The 17,217-nt window shown below is 42.5% G+C and overlaps 1 protein-coding gene and 1 long non-coding RNA gene across 4 annotated transcripts in view; one reads left to right on the forward strand and one right to left on the reverse strand.

Moving 5' to 3' along the window:
- LOC121180302 overlaps nt 1–17,217 on the reverse strand; it is a 24,409-nt gene continuing 7,192 nt past the window's right edge. For both annotated transcript variants that reach the window (XR_005893941.1, XR_005893940.1), the window contains exons 4-5: nt 6,940–7,078; nt 1–371 (exon numbers count right to left, since the gene is read on the reverse strand). This is a non-coding gene — a long non-coding RNA (uncharacterized LOC121180302). The remainder of the gene's footprint in view (nt 372–6,939; nt 7,079–17,217) is intronic.
- The window catches only part of LOC121180299 (hexokinase-1-like), an 18,069-nt gene continuing 5,110 nt past the window's right edge, over nt 4,259–17,217 (forward strand). For both annotated transcript variants that reach the window (XM_041035590.1, XM_041035591.1), the window contains exons 1-12: nt 4,259–4,687; nt 6,928–7,090; nt 11,631–11,779; nt 12,824–12,943; nt 13,211–13,306; nt 13,523–13,622; nt 13,913–14,096; nt 14,324–14,479; nt 14,679–14,912; nt 15,635–15,939; nt 16,798–16,946; nt 17,057–17,176. In XM_041035590.1, the coding sequence (XP_040891524.1) occupies nt 4,625–4,687; nt 6,928–7,090; nt 11,631–11,779; nt 12,824–12,943; nt 13,211–13,306; nt 13,523–13,622; nt 13,913–14,096; nt 14,324–14,479; nt 14,679–14,912; nt 15,635–15,939; nt 16,798–16,946; nt 17,057–17,176 (1,839 nt within the window). In that variant the 5' untranslated portion in view covers nt 4,259–4,624. The remainder of the gene's footprint in view (nt 4,688–6,927; nt 7,091–11,630; nt 11,780–12,823; nt 12,944–13,210; nt 13,307–13,522; nt 13,623–13,912; nt 14,097–14,323; nt 14,480–14,678; nt 14,913–15,634; nt 15,940–16,797; nt 16,947–17,056; nt 17,177–17,217) is intronic.

Raw genomic sequence — 17,217 nt, forward strand, 5'->3', positions numbered from 1 at the left:
TATTAAACCCTCAAAATGATGTTTTATGTCCTTCTACAGCCCCAAAGTGCAGGGTTGAGAAATGCCAGATTTTGGTGACCCCTAGTGGAAGAATCAGGAAAGACACTGTGTTACAGTCATAGTGAAGTCAGGTGACTGACTCTAGACCAGACAAGCAGTTTGGAAAGGTTTAGGTCGAGTCATGGGACAAAATATAAGAAAAGAAAAAAAGAAAAATAAAAGTAGTGGAACAGAAAAAAAAAGCAAGATGTAAAAAATTAATTAGATAACTCAAAACAATGCAAATAAAAGAAAAACTAACCCAAGCGTGGCTCTCTGTGTGATGATGGACTGACTCCAGAGAATCATCCTCCTCCCATATATGGCCCCTCCTAAAATGACACAGTTTGTTTACAATCAATTCATCCACACATGCAATATAAGAGAAAGACTGTGCTAACACATTCAAACTGAAAAAGTGTAATATACAGCCTACACTGAGCAGGATGCTGTCCATAAACGTGTCTCCTCTACTTATACCATGGGATGTGTCTGCAGGGTATTAACCACGACTCATAAACCGATCGTGATGTGAAAACGTCGTGGAATGCCCCTTTACATTCACATTCGATTTTCATTCTCTGTTAAATGCTGCCACCTGGTGTTTATTTGAAGCTGAAGTGTGGATGATCAGCAAACGTGGAAAAATAAATCGTTTATTGGCCTAAATGTCCTTTGCCTTCTCTGCTTCACCAGTGAAGATGACAGGAAGCTGGGGCCCTCATAAGTCATTTGAATTTTGTCAAATTTAATAATGATAAACTTTATTTAGACTCTTCCTCTCAAATCAAGTTTACAAGGACTAAAACCTTTCAACATGTCCAAGTTTTCAATTTGAGAGATATTTCATCCAAACTCTAGTTTACACACTGATTAATTAAAGTTATGTACATGTAGACAAACATAATGTTTATTTGCATCACTGCCAAATGTAATTTTTCAAACCTTTGAGCCCCACAAACAAAATTGCATTCACCTCCACTGCTTTAGGAGGCAGCACTGTGCAGTTAGTGTTGTTTTGTCCTCTGACCTTGGACAGAAAGTCTCTCAGGCTCATGTTAACTGCAAACCATGTTCACTAATCATCACGACTCTCAATGTCGACCACAAGAAAACTACGTTAGTAAAGAGGAACAAGCAGATTTTCTCTAACACTAACTGAAACACAGTTAAAAGGATTTTTACTTCACGTCGTCTGTCCCTCCAAAAGTCGTGATCAAGATGAATCATCACCTCTGACCTCTGGAAACCAAACATTATGAGCTTCGACCAAATTGTTTTGACTCTTGTTTTAATCAAAGCTCTGTATTTATGCCAGATGACACTTCTATGAGTGTGTGTGTGTGTGTGTGTGTCTTTGTAGATCTCCTGCTGGACTGCAGCCTCCTTCCTCTCTGAGGCCCCAGTGCGCAGCCTGTTTGTACTGGGAATAAAAGAGATTATTGGAGCATGATAATATGATGATTGAGAAGTTCACAAGTTTAAGGGGCCTCTGCGCCGCACAGCAACATTCACTTCTGACCATAGACTCTGAAGGACTTTTAGACTGTATGAGCACAAACAGCTGAAACACATACTAACTTTTGTTTTTCTGCAGTATATTGTTATTGGATAATGAATAGGTCAATAAAACGAACTTATCCCAGTTGTTCATTGAGCTTTTTATAATTTGGTCCATTTTGACCTGATATATATCTGAATTTCTGTGACCTGTTGAGCTTCCTCTGGGACACTGTCATGCTAAAACATCCCTGTAACAACGCTTTCAATTACAAAAAACATGTTGAAAGCTATTGAAAGCAAGATTTTCACAAATTGTGTTGTTAAAATTTATGGTTTCCAGAGGAAGATTCCAAACATTTTCCAAAACTCCCTGAGCCCATCAGGTTGTTTTCCCACACAAGTACACAAAAAAACTGCTAGAAGATAAACTCTTTGACTTCACCGACCCCGTGGTCTTTCCTCTAGCACCAGAAATCACTGAAATCAGTTAAAACAAACAATCATGTGGACCAGAAAACCACCTGTGGAAAGGAAAGGAATTAAATAAATGTGAACAAATTTCAGGAAATTATGTTAATCCACCGTTAATCCTGTTAACATCCTGTTTTCTTGCTTTTACTCCCATGGACTTTAAAATTTAAATCTATGCACATCAGCAGGTTTAGAAACTAGAATTATAATCAGTTTTTTATATTTTATAAAAATAATTAACTTAAAAGTCATGAATTTTCTTTAAAGCCCTGCAGTTGCATCTGTTTAGTAACAGAGTTTGTATGTCAGCAGTCAGTGTGTCGGCAGAAAAACACTGGCACAACTACACTCATGAAAGTCACTCATGAAGGTCACCCTGAAGCAGCCATGACACCAGGCAGGATTTTCTGCCTTGGAGACGAGTGAATGAACGCGGAGCCCTCCCTCCTCTGTCGCTCTGCTCTATGAGCAGCTTTTTTGTAGCATGGAGGGGGAAGAAAGTACAGGGAGGCCGTTCTTTTCATTCATGCACTCAGTGAGTCGTGGTTGCGGCCTGCAGAAGATGGGACAGAGGATAAGGGCGGGGGGTTGTGGGAAGGATAGACGGGAAGGGGAGAAGAAGGGAAGTCCCTAAATCACAGTAGTCCAGGGGGGAAAGAGGAGGACGTCAGAGGCTTTGCACGTCACTGAGTCAGCAGACAGGGGCTGTTTTACGCAGAGCGTGGTGACGTAACCGAGCTGCGGAGAAGAGGGGAGGTCGTCTCTGACTATGTATAGCAGTGCTGGGATTTGTTGCATCAGGCCTCATCAGCAATTCAAAGAGGGGCTTCAAACCACGTGTTCTGTCTAAAGCTGGAAAAGGACATTTATCACTGAATGAATCCACCTGCTGCTGCATCAGATATAATCATCCTTGGTTTAGGCCTTGGAGCATTAGATTCATTTTCAGTTTATTGTCTTCTATCCAAGCCTACTGTTCTGTTACTGCGGAGTAAAGTCCAAAGCCAGTTTATGTTGAACATCTACTCTAAGTTTGTGCTATAAAAATTCAGGAGATAACCTCTGGAGATAATGTGATAAATAAATGTGATAAATACAAAAACAATTCCACTGAAAGTAGATGAAAATTCCCGATTAAATACAGTTTAGTGAAATACAGTCTCCCTTCTTTTCTACTCGCTCTCAGTTCTGTTCTTGAGGGCGCTGATAGCTTTTGCATGAGCTTTCCAACCAGTCACTGATTTACACCTGGAGCTGCAACTGAATGTAATTAACTTGCTGGCAGAAAAGAAAACCAGCTCTCTACTGGGCCTATGGCCACATGTGATACCTATTACAATAAAGTACAACTTACTTTTGCAGGTTGCCTCCTTAGTACAGAAGAAATAAATGTACTTTACCATTTTTTCATTACTGGAAATAATACAAGACATTTGTCAAACTGGGCCTTTGGAGAAATTGTAAAAATGATTGGTTCCCTCCATTTTTTTTTGTGAGCTGTCATTCGAGGCTGCTTCCTGAATATTGTATGTTATTGAACTATTTTACAATAATTTTCTTACAGGCGACAGTCTGACCACGGTCAGGAATTACTTTCTGTATACACTGATGGGTTTGTTTTCTGTAGTTAACATTAAAATTTTCAAGCAAATAAATGTTGGTATGCAGCTGCCCAGCATTTCTGTGAGTATCTTTCTGAAGGGATTCTGACACTGCTGTGGGAGGGAGGGAGAGGGAGGGAGGGGGAGAGGGAGGGAGAGAGGGGGGGCTGTTGCAGGAGATAAGGAGCCGTTGGTCACGAGCCTCTTTCTCTAAGTATCATGTCGTGTAAAGCTGGAGATGGTTGGACGCTGCAGCTTGTGTCTGATGTCCTTCAGCCTGATGCTGAGTGTGATGCAGCAGGAAGAGAAATGACGACATCATCGTGTGGTTGCCCTGCCTCTCTGCACGTCCACATCTGGGTGCCGTGGCAACGTGTGAGACGTGCCGGCCGGGGCGGGGGGAGTCTCAGGCTCTCTGAGCTGCTGGGAGAGAGGCAGGTTATCATGCAGACGCAGCTTCCTCCTTCACCCCCTCCTCCTCCTCTCTCTCCCCCCACTCCCCTGCTGCTGTAGGAAAAGCCCCCTCCTCTCATCTACCCCTCCCATTCTTCCTCTGCTTCACGTCCCCAGCTCAGCCAATCAGAGTGCTCGGTGGGGGCAGGGCATAGCAGAACCACCATTCCAGTGCAGAGCTGCTGCATCTCCCCAGAGCTAACAGGGAGCTAGCAGCTCAGAGGGAGGAGACACAGTCAAACCCAGCCTCTGTGTGTGTCTGTGTGTTTAAGTGTGCGTGCATGTATGTGTGTATGTGTGTGTGTGTGAGGCTGTGAGTGTGTGCCTGTCGCAGACTAGCAGGCACGGCTGCTGCTGCACTCTTGTTTCACCAGACTTTTTCCTTTTAACCTTGCCTTGTCACGGTGCTCAGCTCAGGCCTGCTTCCTCCTCCACTTCAGGATAAAGAGGGATCAGCGTGGGGGGACAGGAGAGTACAGACGCCAGCCTTCCTTTTCATTCTTTACTCTCCAACCACCTCGTAGTTGCTGACAGCTCCTGGCGGACGTGCAGGCAGGATGATAGCGGCTCAGCTTCTGGCCTACTACTTCACCGAGTTGAAGGATGATCAACTCAAAAAGGTGAGTGAAAGCAGCTTTAGCCGGCCACAGTGGTCCCTTTGTGTTGGGCTGGAGAGTGGTGTAATGTGACAGCAGCCTAGTGGGCAACCATGGACGCCGGTTAATGGTAGCTGCATGTCAGCATTTAGCCTGTGGGGCGTATCGGGCTCGGAGGGGAGGATGCAGCATTTGGGAGGTAGAGGAGGAGGCCATGATGAACTCTAATTTGGATTTGACTCTATTTTAGTTTGTTCACGGGTTAGCAGTGTTTGACATGGATGTCCTTGACAAGGGCTGTGGCCAGTGATGGTGGAGATGTGCTGCAGACAGACCCTCATTACGGAGTGTTTCCGGAGCATCGGTTGCCAGGGCGTCTGAAGCAGACAGGTGTCTGTGAGCGCCTGCTGGAAAAAGTCGTGAGCTCTATCATTTCACCCCAAAGGGGCAGAAAGCTCGCTGCTTTCTCCACTCACTCACTCACTGTTACTGCTCTTCACGTTCTCTCCGGTTTCATCTCCTCTCTCTTAACTCTGTTAGCCTTTTATTACCTCTGGCAAAGACAATATGAACTCATTAGCAGAGCACAGATGTTGTCATCAGTGAAATCTGAGCTGGCCTGTGGCCACCTGAAGGAACTGACCTCGGGTTGAGTAGAAATTAGCCACTGGATGAGATGACAGGCGAGCATGATGTTCGCTGTGGGGGGGCGGGTGGGGGGGGGGGGGTTCATGATGTCATGCGTGATGTCACAGAGCAGTGTTTGCACGTGCCTCTGATGAAATAGGTCAGTGCAACTAGACAGAGTCCCTGCTGGAGTGGAAACATCCCTTGAAAGGATGAAAGTTCACTAACCGTGTAAATCCTGGATACTGCTGCTTCACTCAACACCACATTAAGACATGCAGACAAATTTAGCTGTAGCCAAAATGACTGTCTGTGGGTTACAGACGAGTGGTCATAGTACAGACTGCAGAATTTACAGCCTGATAACGAGTATCAAACTCTGATGTGCCCACCAAGCAGGGTTTCCAAAGATTAAAAAGTTTCCAAAGAAAACAAAAATGCCTGGCAAGATGTAACGGTGTAGCCACAAATACCAGGTTTTCATGGGTTTGAATATTTAACTCAGTGTTGGCATCACATAGCTTCAGTTACACGTTAGAACAAGCGGTTACAGAGCATATGTGATTTTGTTTCTTCCCCCTAAAGAAACTGGAACTGTTTAGCTTAAGAAGTTGAATAATTAAATGAATAACCAAATGAACAAACTGCCTCCAAAAGGCAGATGGTCGAGGGCAGGAACAGAAGAAGGTGTGATATGCTGCTTAGTATTTATTGGAAATCATCCAATACTATATTTAGTGCTCTGTAACGTTACATTAGTCTTCCTGAGAGGCTAATAATAGCAATGCTACACAGAGAAGCCTGATGAGAAACAAATGTGCGGACTGCGTCTCTTGGCAGAGAATAGATTTGATCTGTGGTGTGCCCCCCGGTATGCAGTGTGATTATATAACAACAACAGTGAGTGTCCAGTGCAGATCCCTCCCTAACAAACATTCCATTAATTACATGCATTAACTATAATAAACTGCACAAAGTAAATATTTTCAACAAACTGATTATGATGTTGCTGCATTTATTAATATAGTATTTTATAAAAACATAATGAAAATGTCTCCAGCTTGTGCTGAACACAGTGATTTGCTGTCTCTGTGTTGTCTCATGTCTCATGGCTCAGGGTGTTGAGTTGCCCTGGTACTTTGTGTTAAGTGAATCAGTCAATTGACTTTTTAACTACCACTCAGCCTCGGTATTCAATCTCCTAACATGCCCCTTGTGCAATGTGTGATGTAAGTGGTAAAACAACGGTGTGAGGTGTCCTAACATTTGAAAACACCGGATTATTTTCTGTCAGGACACCTCGCAGGGCATCACTGCATTCACACCACGCTGACATGGAAAAGGAAAAAAGGAGGGCCGTGTTTAAATCGTCATTGGTGTTAAGGTTTTAAGTTAAAGTTTAGTTAGTTTGTGGTCCGTTTAACACGAGGTTATGTCTGGTGAGTTAACCAGTAACACAGCATGAAACATCAGCGATGTTTCTATGGTTCTCTGCAGTTTATTATACAGCGCATACTGATTTATCTGCGGTTAAACTGTATTTCAGATGTGGAAGTTGTCTGAATTCACTAACTGTACCCTTCTGTCTTTGAACACTGCCTGACACCTGCTGTTTGCGTCCTGTGCCTGTTCTTCAGATTGATAAGTACCTGTACTCCATGCGTTTCTCGGACGAGACGCTGAAGGACATCATGAACCGGTTCCGCAGGGAGATGGAGAACGGGCTCAGCCGCGACACGAACCCCACCGCCACCGTCAAGATGCTGCCCACCTTCGTCAGGTCCATTCCTGATGGATCAGGTAGAGTGTACATGAAGAGTCTCAGGGCAAAAAACAGATCATCATCCTAACTGAACCCAAATGCTCAAAGATACTATAATATAATCTTAAAACTCACTTTGATTGATTCAAAACTCAATGCAGTTCACAGCTGAGCTTCAAAATAACTAAAAGGCTGAGATGAGGGGAAAATCAGGGATCTGGAAACACTTTGGAAACCTAAAAAAAATCAGGGACAGTTGCTCTGTTGTTGTGCAGCCTAAAGCAAAACTTGGCGTGAAAATAATTTAACGTGACTTAGGTGTGGTTGATAACTCGTTTAACTCTATCAGGTATTCCTTGGAAGTCTTGAAGTGGCAGTTAAATACTGAATTACCTGCCGCTGATCCATCCGTTAGAGCAAACACTGCTCATAGACTTAACATACTCAAATGCCAAGATCACAATAAACAGAACTGGATCGAAAATACAAAGTGTCATCAGCTTTAAAGCAGTTAACAAAACCATATTCTCATAAAGGACATTCCTAAATTTTCACCTTATAGTGACTGTGCTAATCCACTCAAACTGTGTCACACTCAACGGTCAGTCTGTGGATTTTATTCCTCGGTTCGTGACGCATTAAACTGAACGACAGATATCTGAATATGACAAATGAAAAACGACCCTGTGTATACACAGAGTATGTATCTTTACTGTAAGCATGTACATCCTGATGCATCCTGTTTCCATCTGTTTAAAAAAAATGTGCTGATGTGTTAAAATCGTCAGGCCTGTTATGTGACATAAGCCTCTTTGTGCTCTGGATTTGGACTCAGTAGATCACTATTGTTTTAGCCCCAGGGCCAAACAGTTAGAGCCTGATCACATGCTGTATTCATCTCACAACATACAACCACTGCCAGATGAAAACCTCATCACGTCAGTCGTATCGATTTTGATTTGAATTTAATGGGGGACAAATTAATGACCCACAGGCTCATACACTCCATTCACAACCTTTTGGATTGGACTGTTAACAGCTAAGGCTTATGTCAGACAGTAGTCACATTCTTACTGTATTACATTATGAACAACACTGTGCCTTGTTTGCTGAAATTAAGATTTGTAACTTGAACATCTAAGAAGGTAGAAAAAGTCTGCGTGATATTCAGATTAAGGTTCACAATATACTGAAGTGACAGCGTAATTTAACTTTAAAATAATAAGAAAGTCAGCAACGCCTATCAGTAAAAACTAAACAGAATTAAATATATGAGAAAAGAAAAGGGAGAAAAGAAAGAAATACGAGTTTGGGATGATACACTTCACTTAAAAATCAACCAAGAGTTGGTATAAATAAAGAAACAGATCACTGTGTAGGAATTTTCTAATTATGGGTGCAGATATTGAAGTTCCAGGAAAACAAATCTAACTATGTTTTAATTTCAGATTATTTTAATAATGACACATATTTATATTTCAGTTTATATTAATTAACTTACTGGGGAAACAATAGTTTTGCTCTTTATGATTCTGTGAGCAGACGTGAACCAGACCACCCCTCAGCTTAGCTTAGCTCGTCCTTGTTGCTAAACAGTGCTTATACGCAGAAATAACATCAAGTGCCTGACGGACATGCTGAGGCCTGAACAAGGCCTGAGGAGGGGGGCACTGTCTCCTGTCTCCTGTCTCCTCTCACATTATAAATAGCCTCAGGTTCCAACAACTACATGAGCTTGGAAGGGATCAGGCAAAGGGCAGAGTTGAAGCCACGGTGACAATTAAAACTGACAAACATCTGAAAGCAGACATGATGGGCAGGACAAGCTTTAGCCAGGACTGTAGTTCAGTTAATCTAACACAGATTTTCTGTGTGTCTCAAAGGGAAATGAGTGAATGAATTCATGACCGAGCTCTAATGATATCAGTTCACAGAGTACAGTAATCTTTACCCCGTAATAACAACATTAAAGCTCCATCGAGGTTTAATGTTGTTTTTTTCTGCATCTCATCCACCTGAATACATGCACAAACTCCTGTGAATCCCCTGTGAGTTCCCGGTTTGAACATTGTATGGTGAACTCAGACTCAGTCAAGTAAAGATACTTTAAATGGCCATTCCTGAAAAAAAAAAAAAAAAAAAATCGTGCCATCAAATAATCTCAAAATGGAATCTGATATGATAAAAATAACCTGGACTGGCCAACTGTCGAATTCATACTCCAAACAAACAGGGGGCAGCATGTTACCATGTCCATCCACCCCTTCCTCTGTGCCACAGTCACACTGACCATCGGACACATCTCAGCGGGACGCGTGAGAGCGTGCTCTGTGCGTGCTCTGGGACTCAATGATTCCCCACAATGCCTATGGGCTATAGGAGGAAATGATGCCATGCTATAGAAGTGAGGGCTCTTAGAGGTTTAACAGGGAGCAAATAATCAATACTCAATCTCTGGCTTACTGCGGTACAGCAAGCAGTGGTTCTGTGGTCAACCGATCTCTGGTAAAGAGCCAGGAGACAAAGATGGACACAAATTCTTTTTGGGATCTAAACTCACAATGTGAGCACACGTTCAGCTGCTCCTGCTCTGGCTGGCTACGATTTTTGGAGATTATATCTCTGAGTAAAGCCCTGGGTTTGCTGCCAATATTAAAGCCAGGATTAAATCTAAGGATGACAACCACATTTCTCCTGTCTAGTCAGACTGAATCCTTGTCTGTCAACTGAGTCTTGGTGCTTGAGCCCCTTTATTCCAGGCTTTTCTTTTGCTAGTTCATTACTTACAGGACTTGATTTAATGGGTTTAATTATGAAATTACTGCAAAAAAAAATACAGCTTACACATACTAGAACTGAGGTTATAGTGACACAAAGCTATAAACTGTGCACATGCTCTGCAGCAAGTCAGTAACACTTCTATATGTCAGGCTGGTCACATGTCATTCCAGTCAGGTCAAGGGGATAAATAGTGCACCGCAGCAAACACGACAGTCGCGGTGGCCGTAAATGAAGAACATTGTTTTGTCGGCAGGCAGCACGAGCTGTTTTCATGTAACTGAAAGGTCACAGGTCAGATCCCAGAGACAGTGAATGCACATCCACACACGATCACGTGTTCTGACCCGGTGTTGTTCTGTAAGACACTCAATCCTTCCACACCCTTTCACCGTCACTTCAGAGTCTCTTCAGATCAGCGTCAGACAAAAAAGCATAAAATGTAAATTAATCATTTTAATTCAACATGAAAATGCAAACATCTGTAAAATTAAAGGATTACATCCTACATGTATTACTAGAAGCATAATGCACAGAGCAGGTTACAACCCTTAACAGGCACTGTGTTCATTTTTCTGTGTGAAATGAAACCGACAGCCGCCATCTGATGTTACGAGCTTCTCTCGAGGGACGATTGATTTACATTTGGGCGTCTTGCCTGGAGCGACACTCTACCTGTGCACCAGCTCTGTTCACATAAAAGGGTTTTGTGGAAAAGTAGCTGAAGTGCATCCAGAAATTAGGTCATTTTGTTTGCGTGTCCTCACTTTCTTAACAGGCAGTTGCCTTTTCATGCCTCAGTTTCTGAAGGGTTCAGTGTGTGGCTGCTTCTGTTACTGACACAGATCTAGGTTCTGAAAACAGACTGCCGTGATCTGCATCTCAGTAATGGCATGTAAGGCACTGGGCGAGCACATTGCTCATACCAGTGTAAATAAAACTGCTTTTGTGGGCTGGGAGTCCAGCCACAAGTGTAAATATATGTGGTATACTTTTTCTTATTACTGACATTCATCTGTTAGCAGCAGGTTTGGAAACGATGGCTCAGGGAGCACTGGCAGTGACTACTAGCTTTAACGGGAAATCAAAAACTAATAAAATCCCCACATCAGAACCGGCCTGAGCATTTGTGGGGTCCTAAACAGACATTCCAGTAAATTAAAAAACTTCATTGCTGTGAAGTGGAAAAAGTCGCGTCTCCAATTTTTGTAATTTTCACATTTTCCAAACACATTTAAGATGCATATTCTCCTCTATGGAGACACATTTTTAAAAGTCCATTTGGCTCATAAAACCCCTTCAAAAGCCTTTGTATAACAGCACCAAAACAGAGTGTTGTTCAGCTAAAACAATATTTTTTTTTTCCTGGGTTCCCCAACACTTCAGGTGTTGTAATTTGCTGATGGGGCCCTAGATTCTCTTATACTGTATATATTAACAGCCCCTTATATTGTGTGTCATCTCTGCCTCACATTTAAGTTGTCAGTTTTACTAGTGGTAGGGTGGTGATTCAAGATATTCTCCCAGTTGCCTGTTTATTAGGTACAGCTGGCTAAAACTAATGTAGGTTAATGTAACAGTCCTGCAATAAAGGTTGTAATTTTCATTTTTTGTTGAACGAGTTTTAAAGAAGTGTTGATTAAACTTATTATTCTGGAGGCTGCATTATACTGACATGTGTTTCCATTACTTTGTCCAGCCCATTTATATTAATGAGCGCAGGCTCAACAAAGCATAAGCTGAACAGAATGTGTCTTACACATTACCATTTTAAAATCTCTAATATTCTCATTCTGACAGAAAAGGGAGACTTCATAGCTCTGGACCTTGGGGGGTCCAATTTTCGGATCCTGCGTGTCAAAGTGACACAGGACAAGAAGCAGCCGGTTCAGATGGAGAGCCAGGTCTACGAGACCCCTGATGACATCATCCACGGGAGCGGGACACAGGTAATCACAGATACATGGCTGCTAGACTAAAATTTGTAAGAGCCTTCAGTTTGAAACATCAGGGCTCAGCATTCTGGATGTTTCCTCAACAGACGTGGTTCATATTTTCAACAAAAAAAAAAAAATGGACGGCTGAAAACATGGACCAGACACTGTTTAAAGTGTCCTTAAGTTGTAATCATCATCTATCATCAACAAATACTGCCTGGCCCACATCAGACAGTCAACTGTTTCCACTCAGAACACTGTTTGTGTCCGCCCTCCATGCAGAGCCCAGCCTTACTTAAGGTCAGGTCGGAGATCACTTGGTGTAAAACGACCTCCTTAGTAACGCCGAGAGTAACGAGAGTGACGTCAGAACCTACGCTGACCTACACTGAACTTGTAGAGAACAGCTGGCAGTCGTGTTGTAATGTGATAACCAAAACACGAGCGCCTGTCTGAGGCCGTGTGATTGGCTGGGAGCATGACTTACACAGACAGAACAGGACAGATGCTGTTTAATGAAATGTCGAAGGGACAGCTGTCCAAAAAACGTAACGTGATATATGAACAGGTTTGTTAACAAAGAGGTTTGTTTGCATTGTGAGGGATTTTTGTACAATATAACGTTCTGAAAAGCCTCCGTCAGAATGAAGGTGTGTTATTTATATGTAAAGTATACAGTTACTGACGTGAAGCCCTCAGAGCGGCACTCAGAAAGCACCTAAAGAAAGCAAGTTGTTTACATAATGTTATTAATGTTTGTGTTGCATCTTGTAAATCACCCATGTCTAGACTTGTGAATCTGTTACTAAGCAACCAACGGGCACATCTGGTGCATCACACGTTAGCTGTTTTTCCTGAAACTTGCACCTCGTCCTGATAATGGAGTAAAATAGAAAATGTGAAACAGATAACATGCCTCTGCCACTTTCTAAATGAAGCTGAAACACTTTGTTAGTTGAGAGAACAGAGAGAACATTCGTAAACATGTTGGTGAAATGTTCTGAAAACAAGCTGTCTTGTTATTCTACACTGATAAAGTCCCCTTTCTGTTTGCAGCTCTTTGCCCATGTCGCCGATTGCCTGGGTGATTTCATGGAGAAGCAAAAAATCAAGGATAAAAAGCTTCCTGTGGGATTTACGTTCTCCTTCCCCTGTGCCCAGAGCAAACTGGACGAGGTGAACATTTAAATAAATGTGCTGTATATTTTGTAGTTAAAGGGAAAACTTTTCTTCAATCAGATACAGACTGTTACAGATTACAGTATATTACCAAGTTCTGGTTCCGTTATAAAAAAGGTAAGCATGGTGTTAACTGTTGACTGTTATCACAGGATTTTTTTGTAGATTCTGTGGTTAGAATAGCAATGGACAGACGCTTTGAACCTGCCAAGATGGTCTAACTGTAACTTAAAGTTTGGCCTAATAAAACCACTTGTTTTACAGGCGGTCTTAGTGACATGGACAAAGAAGTTTAAAGCCAGTGGTGTAGAAGGCATGGATGTTGTGAAGCTCCTGAACAAGGCCATTAAGAAACGAGGGGTGAGTTTTGTTTTGTTTTTTTACTTTTCCTTTTGTGTAATTAATTTGCAAAAGTGATATTTCTACCCAAAGACATGACAAAAATGCACTTTAAGAAAAGAAAATTGTCAGAGAATCATGTTTGCACCATGTTGGAATAGATATGGTAGAACAGAACCTCCCAGCCTTTGACTGAGGGCTGAAATGTTTGAGATTAACATAATCTCGTTTTTTCAGGACTATGAGGCAGATATCATGGCGGTGGTGAATGACACAGTTGGCACTATGATGACCTGCGGATTTGACGATCAGCGCTGTGAAGTGGGCATCATTATAGGTAAAGACACAGACAAGAACCTGAGAGGGACAAATAGTAAAGTAAAAAAAAAAATAGCAAGCAGTTACCGGTACTTGCTCGTAAATGTCCAGGAGAGGCTGTTTTAATCTTTCATCAGAACAACAGTATATCCTAAGTACCTAACAGTACCATGAGCACAGTTCCACATGTGGGCGCCAAAGATATAATAACAACCTCACCCTGGCATTATTTTGGACAATGCGCTCTGCCGACTGAGCTCCACAAAGTATAAGTCAGGACAGGACTAACACAGCTCTGCATTCATTCAGGAACGGGAACAAATGCCTGCTACATGGAGGAACTGCGTCACATTGACCAGGTGGAGGGAGACGAGGGCCGGATGTGCATCAACACCGAGTGGGGTGCCTTCGGGGATGATGGGTCCCTGGAGGACATTCGCACAGAGTTTGACCGTGAGATCGACAGGGGTTCCATCAACCCTGGAAAGCAGCTGTAAGACTTTCCTTTAAAACACTAGAAAAGATCTGTTTCTGTTCCTGAAGAGCAAATATAACGTTATGTAACAGAAAAAGAGGTTAGAGGCCTCCCAAACTCCATCTGCCCAGCAAAAGTGGCACGTCAATTCTTCTGTGGGCCTTTAGAGAGAAAATGAAGTGACTAATGTGAACTGTAGCCATGACTCCTCATCTGAAAATGCTGCTGTGTTTCGTTCTTCTCAGGTTTGAAAAGATGGCCAGTGGGATGTACATGGGAGAGCTGGTTCGACTCATCCTGGTCAAGATGGCCAAAGAGGGTCTGCTGTTTGAGGGACGGATCACCCCTGAGCTCCTGACGAGAGGAAAAATTGAGACAAAACATGTCTCTGCTATTGAAAAGTGAGTGAGGACAATGACTTACAGCGTAATACACAAAAGAAAAATATGATCTTCGATCGAAAAAGCGTATTTTGAGCCTAATGACCATTTGAGTTTTAAGGGTTTGTGTAGCTTTAAAACTCACTCAACACAAACAATAAGACATATCTGCAGGTGCATGAATGAAAGTCTTAGTAATGATAAATACTTTTGATTTTAGGACTAAAGAAGGACTGAAGAAATGCATGGAGATCCTGACGAGGCTCGGGGTAGAGCCCTCAGATGAAGACTGTCTGGCCGTGCAGCATGTGTGCACCATTGTTTCTTTCCGCTCGGCAAATCTAATTGCAGCAACACTAGGAGGCATCCTCTCTCGCCTAAAGGAAAACAAAGGAGTCGCACGCCTCCGCACCACCGTGGGCATCGACGGGTCACTCTACAAGATGCACCCTCAGTGAGTACTCCCAAAGATAGGATCTGAAGGCAGGGTTTGAGAAGGAGTAACATCAAGCAATGAAGAATACTACAGAAGTTGCCTCAAAAGACCAACAAAAGGCAAGGCAACTGCCAGCTAAAAGAAATCCTACAAACAAGATGGAATGTAGAGGATGTACACCAGACACACCTTTTAGTGGAGCATCAATCAAATTCCAGCAAAATCCTATTATGACGGAATGATCTATATGATCTAATCTTATTGGTTTACAAGTTTCTGTAAGGTAATGATTCTGAGCAAGCTGTAATTAAAAACTTAACATAATCAGTTATTAAAGTTTTGTATCTGACACAAACAAAACGGCATAATGTAATGCATAACAGTGAAATACAGGCCATATCGTGATAAAATACCAGTGAATATTCAGATTAATATCAAGATAATGATTTCAAACACATCACCCAGCCCTACTTAGTCATGTCCTGGAGTTTACCATCAATAATACGTTAGATAAATCATCATCGGTGCCATATTCTGAAATAGTTTCACTTCACAGCGAACACAGAAGATACCGTGTATGTGTGAAATACCATTCAACACCCTGTTAAATACTGCACAGCATCTTCCCCTACGTCCACTTCCTAAGAGGATTTGATTCCCTGTGTAGACTAACATTTTGGATTTGGTTATACAGATAAAGCCTCTGTCTTTAACACAGAAATCCTCTGCTCTCTGAACAGATACGCTCGCCGTCTGCACAAGACAGTGCGTCGCTTGGTCCCAGACTCAGATGTCCGCTTCCTGCTGTCTGAGAGTGGGAGTGCGAAAGGTGCCGCCATGGTGACAGCAGTGGCGTACCGTTTGACGGAGCAGTCGCGCCAGATTCAGCAGACGTTGGCAGAATTCCGACTGAGCAAAGCCCAGCTGTTAGAGGTGAAGAAACGCATGAGGGTGGAGATTGAAAGAGGCCTCAAGAAGGACACCCACAAGGAAGCTACCGTCAAAATGTTGCCTACCTTTGTCCGAAGTACACCAGATGGAACAGGTGATTAGAAAGAGAGATATGCAGAGACGTGGAAGAGAAAGACTCAGTAGGAGAGTCAAATTTTTCCCTTCTTTCCTCTCGTCTCCTTTAAAGATGAAATAAAATATTTTCAATATATCTGTAAATCTGTAAAACAAGTAACGAAACTTATCATGAAATGAGATGCATCAGGATACGATTCTCAGCTCAGCAGGTGGCAAATGATCGGTCTCAAGTTGTGGAAAGTAGTTGTAAATTGCCATATTCAGTCAGGTTTTCAATCGGGGGGGATGTGTGAGGAACAGCAGGACCTCAAGCAGTCAAACAGCCGGCTGAACTGTTCAGCTCCAGCATTTTGACCCAAAACTGTAAAACAGTCGGCAAAAATCTCAGAGGAGGAGGGACATAAACTGTACTGAAGCTATGGACTGAAGTTCAGCTGAAGCTTTGCTCATTTGGCACTTTTCCATAATCGGACGTATTATCAGACGTAACAAGCGAATCAGGTTCCTCCACATTATTTTGAAAAGATCCACCATCCGCCCCTATCATCATCCACGTTCACATTAAACCGTCAACAGTTATTACTAATGGCAGCGAAGAGATTAGCATCACAGACCAGTTCAGACACATACATGAGGAAGTGAACAGGAAGTGCCAAATATTTCATCAGTAATTCTAAGCAAAACTTAAAATGTTTAATCTTCATTATATATATTGAGGTAAAACTTGACTTTTTTTATTTGAATTGCTATTTAAGGACCAGGCAGCAAATGTTTCCTCTAAAATAAAATCAGTACAGTGGAAGAAAACTTATTCCGTGGTGACGGAATAAGTTCTGTTGGTTCTCAGGCTAACAAGGCCTTTCTTGTAACCCAGAGAACGGAGATTTCCTCGCTCTGGACCTTGGAGGGACAAACTTCCGTGTACTTCTGGTGAAGATTCGCAGCGGAAAGAGGCGATCAGTGGAGATGCATAACAAAATCTACGCTATTCCCATAGAAGTCATGCAGGGGACAGGAGAAGAGGTAATGAGGATTTATGCTTATTTGGAAATCTTTCTCATTCCTTTCGAACAGAAGTCAGAAGTAAATTAGCAAACCCGGTCTATAAACAACTAAAAGCACGTCTCTTCCAGCTCTTTGACCACATTGTGTACTGCATCTCCGACTTCCTGGACTACATGGGAATGAAAAGTGCTCGACTGCCGCTGGGTTTCACCTTCTCCTTCCCCTGCCATCAGACCAGCCTGGACGCAGTATGTTCTCTACACATTAGCATTACTAATCTGTCTCCATC

This window comes from Toxotes jaculatrix, chromosome 4 (genome assembly GCF_017976425.1).
Source record: "Toxotes jaculatrix isolate fToxJac2 chromosome 4, fToxJac2.pri, whole genome shotgun sequence".
In the NCBI taxonomy this organism is placed as follows: Eukaryota; Metazoa; Chordata; class Actinopteri; family Toxotidae; genus Toxotes; species Toxotes jaculatrix.